This window comes from Pieris brassicae, chromosome 2 (genome assembly GCF_905147105.1).
Source record: "Pieris brassicae chromosome 2, ilPieBrab1.1, whole genome shotgun sequence".
Classification (NCBI taxonomy): domain Eukaryota; kingdom Metazoa; phylum Arthropoda; class Insecta; order Lepidoptera; family Pieridae; genus Pieris; species Pieris brassicae.
In genome coordinates, this window is record NC_059666.1 from 18,217,772 (window position 1) to 18,233,195 (window position 15,424).

A 15,424-nucleotide genomic window follows, 5' to 3' on the forward strand; every position below is an offset into this window, starting at 1 on the left:
AATCAATTTAAATAAACTATAACCATAGACTACAAAATTAAGTACAGAGGGCTTAGACAAGATGCCTTAACAGTAGTGTGAGTAGAAAGTCGAAAACTATTTTTTTTTCTGAAAATGACAGCTCGTGTCGACTTGGTAGCCTACGCCCAAAAGACGCGAGTCGTGATACAATAAGCGATGCCATCACAGTGCTACGAAAAGACACATTAACGCTCACGTTTTTCGGTAGTCAACGGCCAATGAATGTTTCGGCAATTTAGAAAATACTTCGTTTATCCGCTATGTTTTTACGTGACCTCAAAAGCTGCTGTTTGCTATAAATAGGAACCGGTATCGCCATTTTTAATGGCTAATGTTTTAAATGAATATTATGGACGTTTTATCGAAAAGGTGTTTTTATGTTATTAAATAAATTTCATTTTATCTTGTTATTTTAAACGTTCTCGTAAAATCATAATGACTCTTAACTAGAATCTATATTATTTCAGTTAAGAGTTTTAGTTTTTATTTATATTGATATTGTACGGGCTCGTTGATCTAGTTCTTAGGGTAGGAAATTAAACACTCCAATGATGACAATCACTATAATTCACTTCACTGATTTTACTTAAAATTTAACGTTTAATTAAATAAATATTAATCTTACTAACAATATGAAAATTAATATAATAATATCGAGAATACTAGCAAATTAGTAGGTAAATATTTCCTTTCTTTTCTTTTAAGCTATTGTTTTCTGAATTTCGCACGGCCTGGTTGTATTGGATATCTTTTGTTGATATATTTTATATTGTACGTAAGCCTTTGTAATGGTTCTTAAATTTAAAGAAATACATTATGTAGCTTGTAAGATGCTTTTTTGTTGTAAATAGTACGTGGGTAACACTAAATATGTTTAGAACTGGCTAGCAGTTCCCAGAAATATTACTAATGAAAACTTTTTTGATTTTCAATTTTAGAACTCTTTGGTTACCTAATGCATATTATATATATTGCATTCAGTTGTCATTTGTTTTTGTGAATTGGCGGCAAATTTAAAACCCTTGTTAGACGTGAAAATGACCTTAGTGAACCTCACGCGAGAAAATTTTCGGTTAATGATTTATTATGTTTCGTTGTGGGCTTACTCAACAACAAAGCTATGTTAGGCTACGATTAGCATTTCTTAATGAAGCCTCATCTCGTGCCACTATTTAAAATTGGTTTAACGAGTTTAAGCGTGGACATAACAATCTCAATGATGATCCGCGTGAGGGACGTTCTGTAACAGAGACCACTGAAGATAACATCAGTGCTGTGCGACGCATGATAGAGGAAGATAAAAGAGTGACCTATCAGCAGATCCGGCCAAGCCTAGGCCTTGGTATGAGTCAAGTTCAAAAAATATTACACGAACAAATGTCGTCAGGAAGTTTTGTACAAGATGGATTCCCATATTTTAACCGACGAACAGAAACACCTTTGCATGGACTGGTGAATATTTGAGTTTTGCAGGTGTCGAGATAATGAGTCTTTTGCCATAAAGTCCTGACCTGGTGCCCTGTAACTTTCATTTATACCCAAGAACTAAAGATAAAATTCGAGGTATTCGCTTTACGAGTCCTGAAAATGCGGTAAAAACGTACGGAAATGTCATAGAAGAGACCCCTAAGGAAGATCTGGCCCACTGCTTTTCTCAGTGGTTCCATCGAATTCGATAATGTGTAGAGAGGAACGGAGATTACTTCGAAAAATAATAAAAGTATTTGCAACTATCTACATTAAGCCGTTTTTCATTTTCTAAACATTTTCAGTGTTACCTAGATTTATTGCTTATAATATTAAAGTAAAACGATGGTATATTTTATTTGTATATATCAAATGTGAAAACAGTCACTAATAAACTTCATTAGATGTTCTAAATATATTAGGTATTATATTTATATTGAAAGCTAATGATATAATATTGAAATAAATTTATCAAATCTAGTGAATGTATGCTTCACGAACTTATTAAGATAATAAAGCTACTAAAAGTATTAACAAAAACCAACAATGGACAAATTGTATTAAACATTAAGCGTTTAATTAGTTTAAGTGTTATATTGTGTACTTGAAAATGAATTTGATAATGATGGATTAGGTATATGATAATATATCAGTTCTATATACGAAGGACATAATATGTATTTTATAAATACATAATGTAAAAAATAAGAGGAGTGTGAATTACCCTAGTAACTGGAGGGCTTTTTCTATTTTATGTATCAATTGCTATCTTGCAATTTAATGAAAACATCACAAGATCCACCTTTAGGTTTTATAAATTGAAAAAATTTGAAGTGTAACTTCTTCATCGGCGTTGGAAAAAAACTTTCCGTCGCATTTTTCCGTCACGCGCTATCTTTTTCTTTTTCCACGGTTGATTCGAAGAGATTCGAATAACAAAATATATAATAACGATAAAAATGATTAAGAAAAACACTTTTTGAACGGATTAAAGCTATGTATTATTTTTAAAACATAGTTATTTACATAATTCTAAATTTTAATTTTTTCCGACGTTTCGCGTACTTTTCAGTGTGCGTGGTCAAGGTGACTGAAAAGTACGCGAAACGTCGGAAAACATTTAAAATATAGAATTATTTAAATAACTATTAGTTTTAAAAATAATATAAATAATAATAATAAAAATAATCCGTTCAAAAAGTGTATGTAGTATGAACCAAAATTATTTAATACCAACTACAAATTACTTGATCGATCGTAGGTTGAATCCGATGTTTTATTGAAAGTTTTGAAATGGATTACATCAAGTAAATGCAGCGCTTTGGAATCCTAGCAATTGTGAAACTAGGCGCGAGAAACAAAAATGCAGACAAGAGCTTCGGTTTTCGACATAACAAAGAAAATACAGCATTTAAGCACTCAATATAACAGAGAATTAGCTCGGGAGGCTCTAACCCGTTCTCAATGATACGTTACAAATTGGTATGCCTATGATTACTTAACTTTTTAAAGGACTCAAATAAGCCATACAGACTTGTTCATTTGGTAAGTTGTATTCCTATAAAAAGTATATTCAAAGCAAATTACTTACTGTCATTGCAATTATACAATTGGCCTAAATCGTAATTAAGTTTAGATAATTAGTAATAGAATGTATTTTAATAGATTACTTAAGATATACGCTATTGCCCCATTTAGGATGAATTGTGACATTTGAAAGACAACTTTATCTCCTATCACTTTTCAGGATATTTAAATATTCAACATCAACTGATAATGCAATATCACTTGATGAGACTAAAAATGATGCCTTATCACCACTACCTAAAATGGCAAGAACTGATAATATATTGGATTCCGACTTAGTTTACTAGTCGTAATGCCATTATCAGTCATGAACAGCAAAGAGAGGTGAATTTTCAGTATTCGATGAATACATTGCAAATAAACTGCGTTCACTAAAATGTGAAAGAATCCTTTTACTTGCAAAAAAGAGAATAGAATATTTAATATTTGACGTTAAAATGAATATGCTAAGTGAATTTAGTCTGAAACCTACCAATGTCTTCACAACAGCCATTTCTCAAGCTGAGCCAGTGCGGAATGAAAAATTATTGTATACTGTACCTGTTATAAACAATAATGAAGCATTACCAAAATCTGAAGCACCTCCAACATCGGCAATTAATAAGATTATTATTAATGGGACCTGCTACTATTTAACATTCAAAGTTAATGAACAATTATTTTTTCTCTCTTTGTCACATTGTGTTAATGTTGTGATATTAAGAGACAAATTAACACTTTAGTTAAAACTGTACAATTACACTGATTTAGTTGTTAATAATTGTAGTTATGTAAATATAATTGTACTTAAAATATAAAATAATTGTAATTCCAGTGAAATTCCAAAAAAAGTAAGAAATTTTATCTCTTTTTCTAATACTTGGCTATGATATTTATTTGACAAAATCCGGCACTACAATTGATGGCGTTTCTACTCGGTTACTAAATTTTATGGTTTACTCAGTTACCATAAGCCATTAATAACGAAAATATATAATAACGATAACAATGATAGTGATAATTATATTGCAATTCTGTAATAATCTAAGTAGTAATAAGGTAAAATGAAATAATTGTATTATTTGTATTCATGTCTATGATAATAAAAGCCATTTGTTAAACTTTATTTACCCAATTTCACACAAAACTACGGTCACGAAAAAGAAGTATCACTACTTACGTGTGTACACTAGTACAGGCATACATTTTTTTTATATAGCACGCAAACAAAATATTGAGTTTTATTGCTGTCCATTAACACTTTATTACCATATTTATTAGTTACATTAATATTTAAATGATCCTTACCCTGGGTCTTGATTTGCTTCTATTCAAACAATTTGTATGACTAAAAAATTTGCGATTAAAAAGGGTGGCGGAAAATTTCTTGCCGGTTCTTCTTTACTTGCGAACTGATAGTTAAAGTAAATTTTGAATTAATTTAACTTCTTTTCTGATGTTCATAAGAGTACTTGTTTACGTATATGAATAAATTTGTTTTGACTTCGATATTGACCATTATCAAAGAAACAGCAGCTGGGAGCTACGCTGTCGTCATTGCGGTAGTGTAGTAACATGTTTCTTGGCTTTGTACAAAGCGATTTGCAGTACAATTATGCAAAAGCGGTAGTGTATGTAGAAAACTTTTCGGTAGTAATACGCCTAGACCCCCAGCCATGGCGTCGCTTACTGTGTTCCGACTCACGCGACACGCCTTCTGGGCCTAGGCTACCGAGTATGAACTGTCATTTTCATACAAATTTAGTTTTCTACTTTTTTACATCCACTACAGAAATGTTAAGGTATCTTGTGTTAAAGAAAACTCAGGATCATAAAGATTTTTATTTTATTGTTTGTATAATTATCCTATCACCACAGGTTAACCAAAACTTTCTACATATTTATTGTCTGTGTACTCTGGTCTCTGTGGTAAAAATCAAACAATGTTCGTAAAAATAACATACAAATGTAATTTGAATTACAAAACAATTAAAAAAATAAATACCAAAGTTTAGGTAAAGGAAAATGATAATTCTTCTTACGCAGGCTTTTAATTTTCTTGCTACAGTTCTACAGCAAGTGTTGTATTTAGCATCTTTCGTTGGACAATTAATTGTGATCACACTATCGTCTCTTATAAATTTTATATTTCGAAGTTTAAAAAGTGCTTTAGTGTTTTTTCAAATTGTATACGAAGACAATGTTTTTATATTTACAGAAGAATTACCGAACTATTTATCATTATATTTTGAGACTGTATGTGTACAATACTTGCATATTAAGAGTGGTTTGTGGCTACTGTCCAGTGAAATAATATTTAAAATTACCTCTCTACTTACATCAATCAGCACTTTGATTGATACATTACTCTTAATATTTTTTGAAATATTTATGACTTTAAAAAAGACTTTGTTGCTATTAGGAGATGCTCTATGGATATTAATAACATTTATACCATTTCATTTACCATATTTGCTCAGAGTACTAGTAAATTATATCAAAGAGTTTATTATTACTTTGATTATTGATATGTACAAGAGTCTATTAAAGTTTACAAACTTCTTATCAGATGTGCCTTTTGAATCATTCATTGGAATTATGACTGCTATAGCCTTAATACGCTTTTATATAATGTTTCAAGTAGAAATACATTTGGAGATATGGAATATATATTTTGCTATTGTAAGAAAATTGTGGTATTTCTACTATTCAGTTTATAACTACTTTATAGATACAAATGTTGCTATAATAGCTAGAATTGCTAATGGAGAACAAATTATGACAAGAGATATCCCACCAGAGGATGTAGAGGAAATAAATCCAGCTGATGCATTATGTGTTATTTGCCAAGAAAGACAAAAGTGTGTATTAATATTACCATGCAAACATGTGTGTCTTTGTAGGGAGTGCTGTCTACGCCTTTATGGGTATCAGCGTACTTGTCCTATTTGCAGAACATTTATTTATCATTCAGTAACCATTTATTTGTGATATTGCATTGTAATACAGATCTTGTACTCTATAATTGGAATAATATATTGGAAAAATAAAATTTAATTTTTTATAAAATATCTTGTATATCTTTCTTTTTTTCCCTTGGTAAAAATTCTAGAATCTTAAGTATATGTCAACATTGAATAAAAAAATATAGGTTATTATATTATATTTACTTGCTTTAAAGTATACCATCCAGTTTGTTTTACATATATTAATATATCCTTCAATATATAGCTGTATGCTATATTATTGACAACATTTAAGTAATATTATTTTTATATCGTATATTGTGTGTAGCTTTATATAAATTTAATGTAAAAACTGCAAAAATTAGTATAATAAAACCAATGGCACAACCAATAATATCACCAATCTGCATGTAAATCCATTCTTCAAATAAAATGCCAGATGCAACTATTACTAAACTTGTAAACATGACATAATAAACAGGAGTTACAATGTTACTATTAAAAATATCTAATGATTTATTTAAATAATTAATCTGAATAATTATGCCTGCAATAGCTACTATAAATATTAACCAAAATATAAACATATCAGATTCATGACTGTTTATTCCATCTCTAATACCTAGAGATATAGCCTTACAAAACACTACAGACAGGCTTCCTATAGCAGAACAAATGATAAGATATACTGTTATGTTAGTTTTTCCATATTTTGGAACTAACCAATACTTTACAACTATAAATAATATGATTATAGAAAATACATATGACATAAACAAAGTATCACACAGTCTAACTACTAAGTCAGAAAATGTTTTAATATTATCACTTTTAGGAGAATGTACAATTAATATAATAGAACCGATAACACAGAGCACACAACCAACCTGAAAAAGTAGAATTTATTGTTACTGAAATCATGCAACTTCTCTAAAAGGCAGTAAATCATGAATAAAATTATAACATTTTTTAAAAGCAAATATGAGATGCCTTATATTCAAAACAACTAACTTCAGAATATTTGACAGGAAATCATTTAACATCATTACAATAATGGATGTTAAACAAAGAGAATAGTTAGTATATTAAAAATACCTTTCCAACAAAATGAAGTGTTTCCCCAAGAAATTTAGATGATAATACTGCAGTTACAAGTATGCTTAATGCTCCAAGAGGTGTAACCAATGCAGCTGGTACAAAAGCATATGCTAGGAGATTTGCTCCCTCTCCAATTCCCACTGTACAAACAATTTTCCATGTATTATCAGCAATATTAAAAATAATATAGTAGTAATTGATAGATGTTTATTTACTTGTTAATAGCCCAAGCCACCACAGCCATTCTTTCAAATATGAATAACCCCCAGATGAAGCCCTCAAATTTCCTTCCGCTACTATTCTTTTTAATGCTTTCTTTTTGATAATAAAACTTAAGCCAATAAAGACACTAGATGAAATTGCTAAACTTAATCCAATAATGTAGGATATATATTCCGGGTTTTGTTTAACCATATAGTCTTTTGCCATAATTACTGTCTTGTACCACTTTTAAACCTAAAAATATTGTACAATTATATTAATGAATTAAGAAATATATTTTAAATACATCTGTTTTCCGATAATTATATTTCCGCGTTAACCATAGAAGGGTAATATAAAATCATAACTATTATTTTTTAGTAAACTATTTTTCATTTCAAATAATTCCTAAGAATATTCTATAAATCATCACTTAACTATGATTTTAAATACACGCAATGATATTACGCCGAATATATACCCTTTCGACTCTTATTGACCGCTGTTGGTCTCCGACAGTCGACAACACAGGAATATTATTTTATTGATTTTACTTTTTTTTTTTAAATATATTACTCGAGTAGTATGGCTACAAGATTTTGTCATTTATTATGGAGAAGTAAAAATGTGAGAATCAATCGGCATTCGGCATACAATTTAATCGAAATTGAGAAAGATCGAAGGCATTATCGATTCATACAATAATACAACAAAGTATTGGATCACAATCCAAATGTTATGCTTTGGACTCGTTATTTAAATCATTTCAATCATTTGGACGGTTGTTATTTAAATCATAAATGTAAACGTCACATCGAAACTTTTTTATAAATATTGGTGTTTCCTATTAGTACTATACTAATATCTAACGCCTAAAAATTAGAGTTAACAAATTATAGTTTAGGTATTACACCTATGCTATATATATATATATATATATACCACACCAGTTATCAGAAAAAAAAATAAGTCATGTATTTTTGAAGTTATGGATATTTTTTTGTTATTCCAGAAAATGCACACCATGTGACAGTTTTTTCATTCCTGTTGTTACAAATATTTCCTTTTTGCCAATTTTTTTTCTCTTACGTCATCCCAAATATATGTTTTATGTAACCTATGATCCTAAACTCTGTGCTGATCACTCCAACTTTTAGGAAAATGTCATTTTATACCGTACCAAGTTTTCAAAATTAATTTTCGCACTACTTCAACTGTACGTACTACTGTACTACGTCCTGAAAAAAAAATGTATTACTCCAGTTTGGCAAGTAGCTTTAAAAGTTAGCGCATTTAATAAGGATTCTACAGTGGTATAACACTGAGTCCATTATTTCTTAGATCGGCCATAAGAATTTTTTTTTGTTAAACAAAGTCTGTTTTTAACAATCTCTTTGAAATTACAAAAAACGATTCTAGCGCACCCAAAACCTTCCTAATGACCACAGCGTGGTTTAAATAAGATGGAGAGAGACATTCCATAAAATGTGAGCGAGACAGATAGTGACGCTTATGACATACGGACGCAAATAAGTAAAATAGACAGTTTCTTTTTTATGATTAGATTTATTACTTTTTTTTTATAAAAGATGTTCAAATTGCCGTTTATTATTATCAATTATTCATTTTTTTGTAGTATTCGGTGAGCTGTACTTTTGGGCACACCTGTGCTGGCCTCAATTCCACGTACCGAACAACTTGGGTCCTCATCAACTGCTTGAAGGACCACTGCCTCGTAGGGTAGTGAAATTCTACCTTCACCGTGCACTTGGTTTGGCAGTCGACCCTCAGAGAACAGTAGACACAGTGCACATTGGTAAAAACTCTGTGATCCGGATAGCGATCTGCATTAGGGTATCTCTCGCGATACCGTCTAGCGGCTTCACTAGCATTACATGTTTATCATTCCCCATAAATGAGGTGCATGTTAGCATATTCCTGTGTAGTGTACGTAGCCATGGTATGGTACAAATACACAATAACACGTAAGTCCAGGGAAAAGTAAAGGTCACAAATGTAAAATCCAAATCACAAGCAAACAAGTCCGTAAACGAAGACAAAGTAGTTAGAACACAAAATAACACCAGCGAATACGAAAAGATGCGTAGTAAACGAAGGAGCGTTGCGTACTGACCTGTAGTGCGTGTGTCAATAGCAATAAGTAGCGTCACTATCTGTCTCGCTCACACTTTACGCCATCTTATTTAAACCACGCTGTGGTTATTAGGAACGCTTTGGGTACACTAGAATCGTTTTTTGTAATTCCAGAGAAATTTTTTAAAACACTTTGTTTAACAAAAAAATTTTTATGGCCGATCTAAGAAATAATCAAGTAAGTGTTATACCACGTTAGAATCCTTATTAAATGCGCGAACTTTTAAAGGTGCTTGCCAAACTGGAGAAGTATGTTTTTTTTTCAGGAGGATCAGTTGAAGTAGTGCGAAGATTTTGAAAACTTGGTACGGTATAAAATGACATTTTCCTACAAGCTGGAGTGATCGGCATAGGGTTTAGGATCATAGGTTACATAAAGCACTATTCGGGATGACGTAAGAGAAAAAAAAATTGGCAAAAAGTAAATATTTGTAACAACAGGAATGAAAAAACGGTGACATGGTGTGCATTTTCTGGAATAACAAAAAAATATCCATAACTTCAAAAATACATGACTGTTTTTTTTTTAATTTTTCTGATAACTGGTGTGGCATTACCTATGAGAAAATTTCGACTTGACGTCGACTTTTGGGACATACATACACTTAGTACATACCCATACACATACATACACATAGTAAGGACAGGACATAGTTTAATTAATTTAATTTCAATTATGTTTTTAGATGGTAAATCTTTGTAGGTTCAACTCTTGTTATTTAAATATAATATATGGATTATTCATATTTAAATGTTGCATACTTCCTTTTTAAATGCCGATTATTTTTTTACAGATAGGTCTTTTTAAAATTTTAGCTCTATACTTTAGCGCACTCTACTGTTTCTGTTTCTTCTTGTATTATGATTCTTTTGGCTTAAAAGGTCTCGTTACCAGGCCATAAAATTAATTTAAAAAAATACTTATGATTCTCCCGCCAATTTTTAGCCGTCAAAGTCCCATTAACGAGTTCTTGAATCGCGGTGTATTTTACTTTGTAGCTTTCGTGTACACTCTACATCTTAAAATATCTTAATCACATCTGGCGTAACTGTGCTAACTTGAAACAATTAACAGTATTCTAAAGTTTACTCCTTTATCACGTTGTATATCACGTTTAGACGACACCACGTTTATACGTTGTTAATTAAGAAAGTACGTAAGTATGTACCGATTTCTTGATTTTCCATTTCATTTACGCATTTTAAATGAAATAAATCTTATTTCTAATTTCTATACCTACCATTCGTGTTAGGTGTAACTTTAATAATATGGTAATTTCAGCATTCTAGGAAAATACAACAATAACAATTGGAAGTCTTCTATTTCACCAACTAGACACATTATTCATTCACAATACATTTTTGAAAACATCAGCAAATTACAAAGTTTTAAAGTTCATAATGGTTGGAAAAATGAATAAGTTATATGTCCTGAAGCGTGGTAAGTTATCTTGAACGTTTTAAGCCATTTATGGTACACTTGAAACTTATTTAAAGTGTTTTTGCTGCCTTTTGTTGTTGAAGTGTAATATTATATTTAAGACTTTTTATAATTTTAAATTAGGTGGAAGAATGGAAGAAGTCCACATTGATAAGATAACATCAAGAATAAAAAAGCTTTGCTATGGGCTTAACATGGACTTTGTAGATCCAGTAAGTATACTTTAAGAATTATCTGTAACATGCAAATTTTACATTATATTATTCAATATTCAACATTAAACTTTTACTATGCATAGACTTTGAATTTAATTAAATCTTAACATACTATCAAAGTATAACACCATTATTATTGGGTATATTAATTCTATCATGACCTGTTGTTTTTATTATGTATAGGTAAGTATAACACTGAAAGTTATAAGTGGCATATATTCTGGAGTGACAACAGTTGAACTAGATAATTTAGCTGCAGAGATTGCCGCTACAATGACTACAGATCATCCAGATTATGCTGTCCTTGCAGCTAGGCTTGTTATATCCAATTTACATAAGGAGACAAAAAAACATTTTTCAGGTAACGGCTGATCATTGCTATTTAACAAACGAAATATTTTATATTTATTTTTATGAGTCTAAATAATCTTGTCCATATTTTATTTACAGATGTTATGACTGATTTATATAAAATTATCAACCCACATACAAACAAAAAGGCACCCATGATATCTGATTTTCATTATAAAGTTATTGTAAATAATAAAGACAGATTAGATTCAGCAATTGTATATGACCGGGACTTTAAATACAACTATTTTGGTTTTAAAACTTTAGAAAGATCATATCTTCTAAAGATTAACAATAAGGTGAGTTTTCCAAATGAAACATCTTATCATGTATGTTATGAGTAAGATTCGGAGTGAAGAGATAAACTAAGTCTTGTCTCTAAATATCATCATAAAAATATGTTTATTGGTTTATACACTATGATTAAGTTTGAGGCTATTAAAGAAATGTTCTTTTTTGTAGGTTGCAGAGAGGCCACAACATATGTTAATGAGAGTGGCAATTGGTATACATGGAGATGACATAGATGCTGCCATTAAGACATACAATTTGTTATCTGAAAAATACTTTACTCATGCCAGTCCAACTCTTTTCTCAGCAGCAACACCTAGACCTCAGCTGTCTTCTTGTTTTTTAATTGCTATGAGAGATGATAGTATTGAGGGTATATATGATACCCTAAAGCAATCAGCTTTAATATCAAAGTCTGCGGGTGGAATTGGTCTTCATGTCCATTGTATAAGAGCTAAGGGAACATATATTGCTGGTACAAATGGGGTTTCAAATGGCTTAGTGCCTATGTTAAGAGTGTACAACAACACTGCAAGATATGTTGATCAAGGTGGAAATAAAAGACCAGGTGCATTTGCTATTTATTTAGAACCATGGCATGCTGATATTTTTGAATTTTTAGACCTAAAAAAAAATACAGGAAAAGAAGAGGTGCGTGCCAGAGAGCTTTTCTATGCTCTTTGGATCCCTGATTTATTCATGAAGAGAGTAGAAAATAACGAAAATTGGAGTCTTATGTGTCCCCACAATTCTCCTGGCCTTGCTGATTGCTGGGGAGAAGAATTTGAGAAGTTGTATGAACAATATGAAAAAGACAAGAAGTATGTTAAACAAGTTCGTGCACAAATTTTATGGAAAGCAATAATTGAAGCACAAGTAGAGACTGGAACACCATTTATGCTGTATAAAGATTCATGTAACAGAAAAAGCAATCAACAAAACCTTGGCACTATTAAATGTAGCAATCTTTGCACAGAAATCGTAGAATACACCTCGGAAGATGAAGTGGCTGTCTGTAATTTAGCATCCATAGCTCTCAACATGTTTGTCAATGAAAACAAAACTTACAATTTTGAAAACTTAAAGGAAGTCACTAAAACAATTACCCAAAATTTAAACAAAATTATTGATGTGAATTACTATCCAGTTCCAGAAGCAAAAAATTCTAATATGAGACACCGACCAATTGGGATTGGTGTTCAAGGTTTGGCTGATACATTTGTTTTAATGCGTTATCCATATGAAAGTGAAAATGCAATAAAATTAAATCAACAAATATTTGAGACAATTTATTATGGGGCCCTAGAAGCAAGCTGTGAATTGGCAGAAAAAGAAGGCATATACAGCACCTTTGAAAATAGCCCTGCCAGTAAAGGTATTTTGCAATATGATATGTGGAATAAAATACCTACGGAGCTTTGGGATTGGGTTGCTCTAAAAGAGAAAATTTCTAAACACGGTCTTCGTAACTCTTTGCTTATAGCGCCTATGCCGACCGCATCCACAGCACAAATTCTTGGAAATAATGAGTCATTTGAACCATTTACGTCAAACATATATCAGAGAAGGGTTTTGTCAGGAGAATTTCAGGTAGTGAACCACCATCTTTTGAAAGATTTAACGCAAGCAGATCTTTGGGATGAAGACATGAAAAACCTTATCATTCATAATAATGGCTCAATTCAAAATATTGAAAGAATTCCGAAAGAAATTCGAGACTTATACAAAACAGTCTGGGAAATTTCAGTTAAAACGACGATTCAAATGGCAGCCGATAGGGGCGCATTTATCGATCAAAGCCAATCTTTTAATATTCATGTTGCTGAACCAAATTATGGAAAGTTGACTTCTATTCATTTTCATGCATGGAAAATGGGGCTTAAAACTGGTATGTATTATTTGCGCACAAAACCAGCTGCCAATGCCATTCAATTTACGGTTGACAAATCAAAAGTCAAAGTTGGAAATGGTAAGGTTGATAAAGACGAAGCTGATATGTCAATGATTGCATGCTCATTACTTAACAAAGACCAATGTCTAAGTTGTGGTTCTTAGTTGTATAATTATGAAATAAAATCGGTTTATATATATATTTTTTTTAAATAAATGCATTTATAATCATATAGATATGGTTTTACTTTTACCCACAGCGTTGTCAAGGTTATCCATTAATTTTTTTTTAAGCAGTAGTAACAAAACTAGATGGTGAAATCAATGCAAAGAAAATATTCGGTTACAAATCTCGTTTATTTGAGCTCCAAATGCAACTATAAAAATAATTGACATTATTTTAAAGTATCATCAGCAGTCAGTTGTATTAAAACAATTTCCATTGATAACTCCATCAATAATGTACTAGGCTTAACCATATCCAGAACTAGTAATTTTCTCACATGAAGTCGCGTATTTTCCAGGTTTATTTGCTGTCGGAGCAATAGCAGCATATTTTTTAATTCTGTTTTATACGCGGCGGAGGACTAGTTAAAAATAGTAATATTGGAATTTCCAAAATCGATTCAATATTTCCCCCTACAAACTCATAACTACCTCTTTATAATATTAGTAAATATACATTAAAGTTACTCATATGACAATAATTTAATAAATTCGTAATAAATAAATCGTGCCGTCCGCAACCAAATATCTTCCTTGGAGATTCATAAGTCAAGCGGGCGGGATGGCAGCCCCCAATTGTGCTGCGTACTAGTGCTCCTGAGTTTGCTCAGGTCCTAAAGCGTTAATGTACTCGCTCGGTATTGTCCAGAAGTGGTGGAAGACCACTTCAGTACATCCGATCTCTAAAAAAAGCGATCGCTCTGATTCGTCCGGCTATCGCCCAATAGCTATAACCTACTTATTCTCCTAAATAATGAAATCCATTATCAATGACCGGCTCCTAAGGTATCTTAGCGATATAGCGAAAGTCTTTCATCGGGTGTGGCACAAAGCGCTTCTCTCGCAGCTTCCAGCCTACGGGCTTTCCGAGATATTATGCGACTGAATCACCAGCTTTCTGGCTGAACGGAGCATGTTCCGACCTTAAACCCGTGAACGCTCCCGTCTCTGCAAGGCTGTGTTAGGACACAGACCCGACCCTGTGTCTTCTGCATATTGTTACGAGCTAGGGGATCGGATAGAAAATGCCGTAGATTTCTTAGAGGGGTTTATTTCTTTATAAATCAATGAGGAATTTATAAACACAAATTACTCCCACTTCACACAGTACTTTATTCATTCACACTTCGTCTCTTAGGTGTTAATATCATGAAACCGCATTCGAAAATTCGCTTATATATGGGAATATAATAATCTTAAACAATATTCGAGAACTCTCTAGGCGAGATTGCTACTGAGTAGCGATTGCACAATTCTAGAACGTCCGTGCTCTTTTTCTCTTTCGCACATTACTCCGTTCTTGTCGTACGGTGTTCTAGTGTGTTCAGTCTAGCTTCGAGAAGGTACCGATCTTCCCTCTCTCTCGCGTATCATTCCGTCCTAGAAAATTCGGTCTTGAATATTCCTTCATCAAAAGGGCATAACTAGGCCTGAAAACGGGTATCCTGAAAAATGGACCACTCGGCTATACATGTTCTGCAACTGCCTGAAAAAATATTTCAGCCTCCTGTAAAGGGTAACATTATGCAAATTACAAT

The 15,424-nt window shown here is 31.8% G+C and overlaps 3 protein-coding genes across 6 annotated transcripts; 2 read left to right on the top strand and 1 right to left on the bottom strand.

Moving 5' to 3' along the window:
- Window positions 1-5,001: 5,001 nt before the first annotated feature.
- Window positions 5,002-6,125, top strand: LOC123720602. Its single transcript, XM_045677286.1, has one exon. The coding sequence runs from the start codon at window positions 5,080-5,082 to the stop codon at window positions 6,043-6,045; it is 966 nt and encodes a 321-aa protein (XP_045533242.1). The 5' UTR covers window positions 5,002-5,079; the 3' UTR covers window positions 6,046-6,125.
- Window positions 6,113-7,982, bottom strand: LOC123720603 (magnesium transporter NIPA3). 2 transcript variants are annotated; one of them, XM_045677288.1, is made up of 4 exons: window positions 7,801-7,982; window positions 7,334-7,574; window positions 7,116-7,258; window positions 6,113-6,907 (listed from the first exon to the last, which is right to left on the bottom strand). In XM_045677288.1, the coding sequence occupies exons 2-4, from the start codon at window positions 7,545-7,547 to the stop codon at window positions 6,311-6,313; spliced, it is 954 nt and encodes a 317-aa protein (XP_045533244.1). In that variant the 5' UTR covers window positions 7,548-7,574; window positions 7,801-7,982; the 3' UTR covers window positions 6,113-6,310. The 2 variants fall into 2 exon arrangements, with proteins under 2 accessions (XP_045533244.1, XP_045533243.1); XM_045677287.1 differs by having other exon boundaries at window positions 7,757-7,982.
- Window positions 7,983-10,174: 2,192 nt separating this feature from the next.
- LOC123718790 (ribonucleoside-diphosphate reductase large subunit) lies at window positions 10,175-13,890 on the top strand. Of its 3 annotated transcripts, none has more exons than XM_045675584.1 (6): window positions 10,175-10,634; window positions 10,756-10,914; window positions 11,038-11,126; window positions 11,313-11,490; window positions 11,580-11,779; window positions 11,943-13,890. In XM_045675584.1, the coding sequence occupies exons 2-6, from the start codon at window positions 10,875-10,877 to the stop codon at window positions 13,824-13,826; spliced, it is 2,391 nt and encodes a 796-aa protein (XP_045531540.1). In that variant the 5' UTR covers window positions 10,175-10,634; window positions 10,756-10,874; the 3' UTR covers window positions 13,827-13,890. The 3 variants fall into 3 exon arrangements, with proteins under 3 accessions (XP_045531540.1, XP_045531562.1, XP_045531551.1); XM_045675606.1 differs by having other exon boundaries at window positions 10,175-10,630; XM_045675595.1 differs by having other exon boundaries at window positions 10,175-10,626.
- The last annotated feature ends 1,534 nt before the right edge of the window (window positions 13,891-15,424 follow it).

Excerpts from the sequence above, each read along its gene's own strand:
- LOC123720603 (XM_045677288.1), bottom strand. The coding sequence starts at position 7,547 with ATGGCAAAAGACTATATGGTTAAACAAAACCCGGAATATATATCCTAC. Across the intron at positions 7,259-7,333 it reads GTGGCTTGGGCTATTAACAA|TGGGAATTGGAGAGGGAGCA; the intron begins GTAAATAAACAT and ends TTGTTTGTACAG. Across the intron at positions 6,908-7,115 it reads CACTTCATTTTGTTGGAAAG|GTTGGTTGTGTGCTCTGTGT; the intron begins GTATTTTTAATA and ends CTACTTTTTCAG.
- LOC123718790 (XM_045675584.1), top strand. The coding sequence starts at position 10,875 with ATGGTTGGAAAAATGAATAAGTTATATGTCCTGAAGCGTG. Across the intron at positions 11,127-11,312 it reads ACATGGACTTTGTAGATCCA|GTAAGTATAACACTGAAAGT; the intron begins GTAAGTATACTT and ends TATTATGTATAG. Across the intron at positions 11,491-11,579 it reads GACAAAAAAACATTTTTCAG|ATGTTATGACTGATTTATAT; the intron begins GTAACGGCTGAT and ends TTTTATTTACAG.
- LOC123720602 (XM_045677286.1), top strand. The coding sequence starts at position 5,080 with ATGATAATTCTTCTTACGCAGGCTTTTAATTTTCTTGCTACAGTTCTA.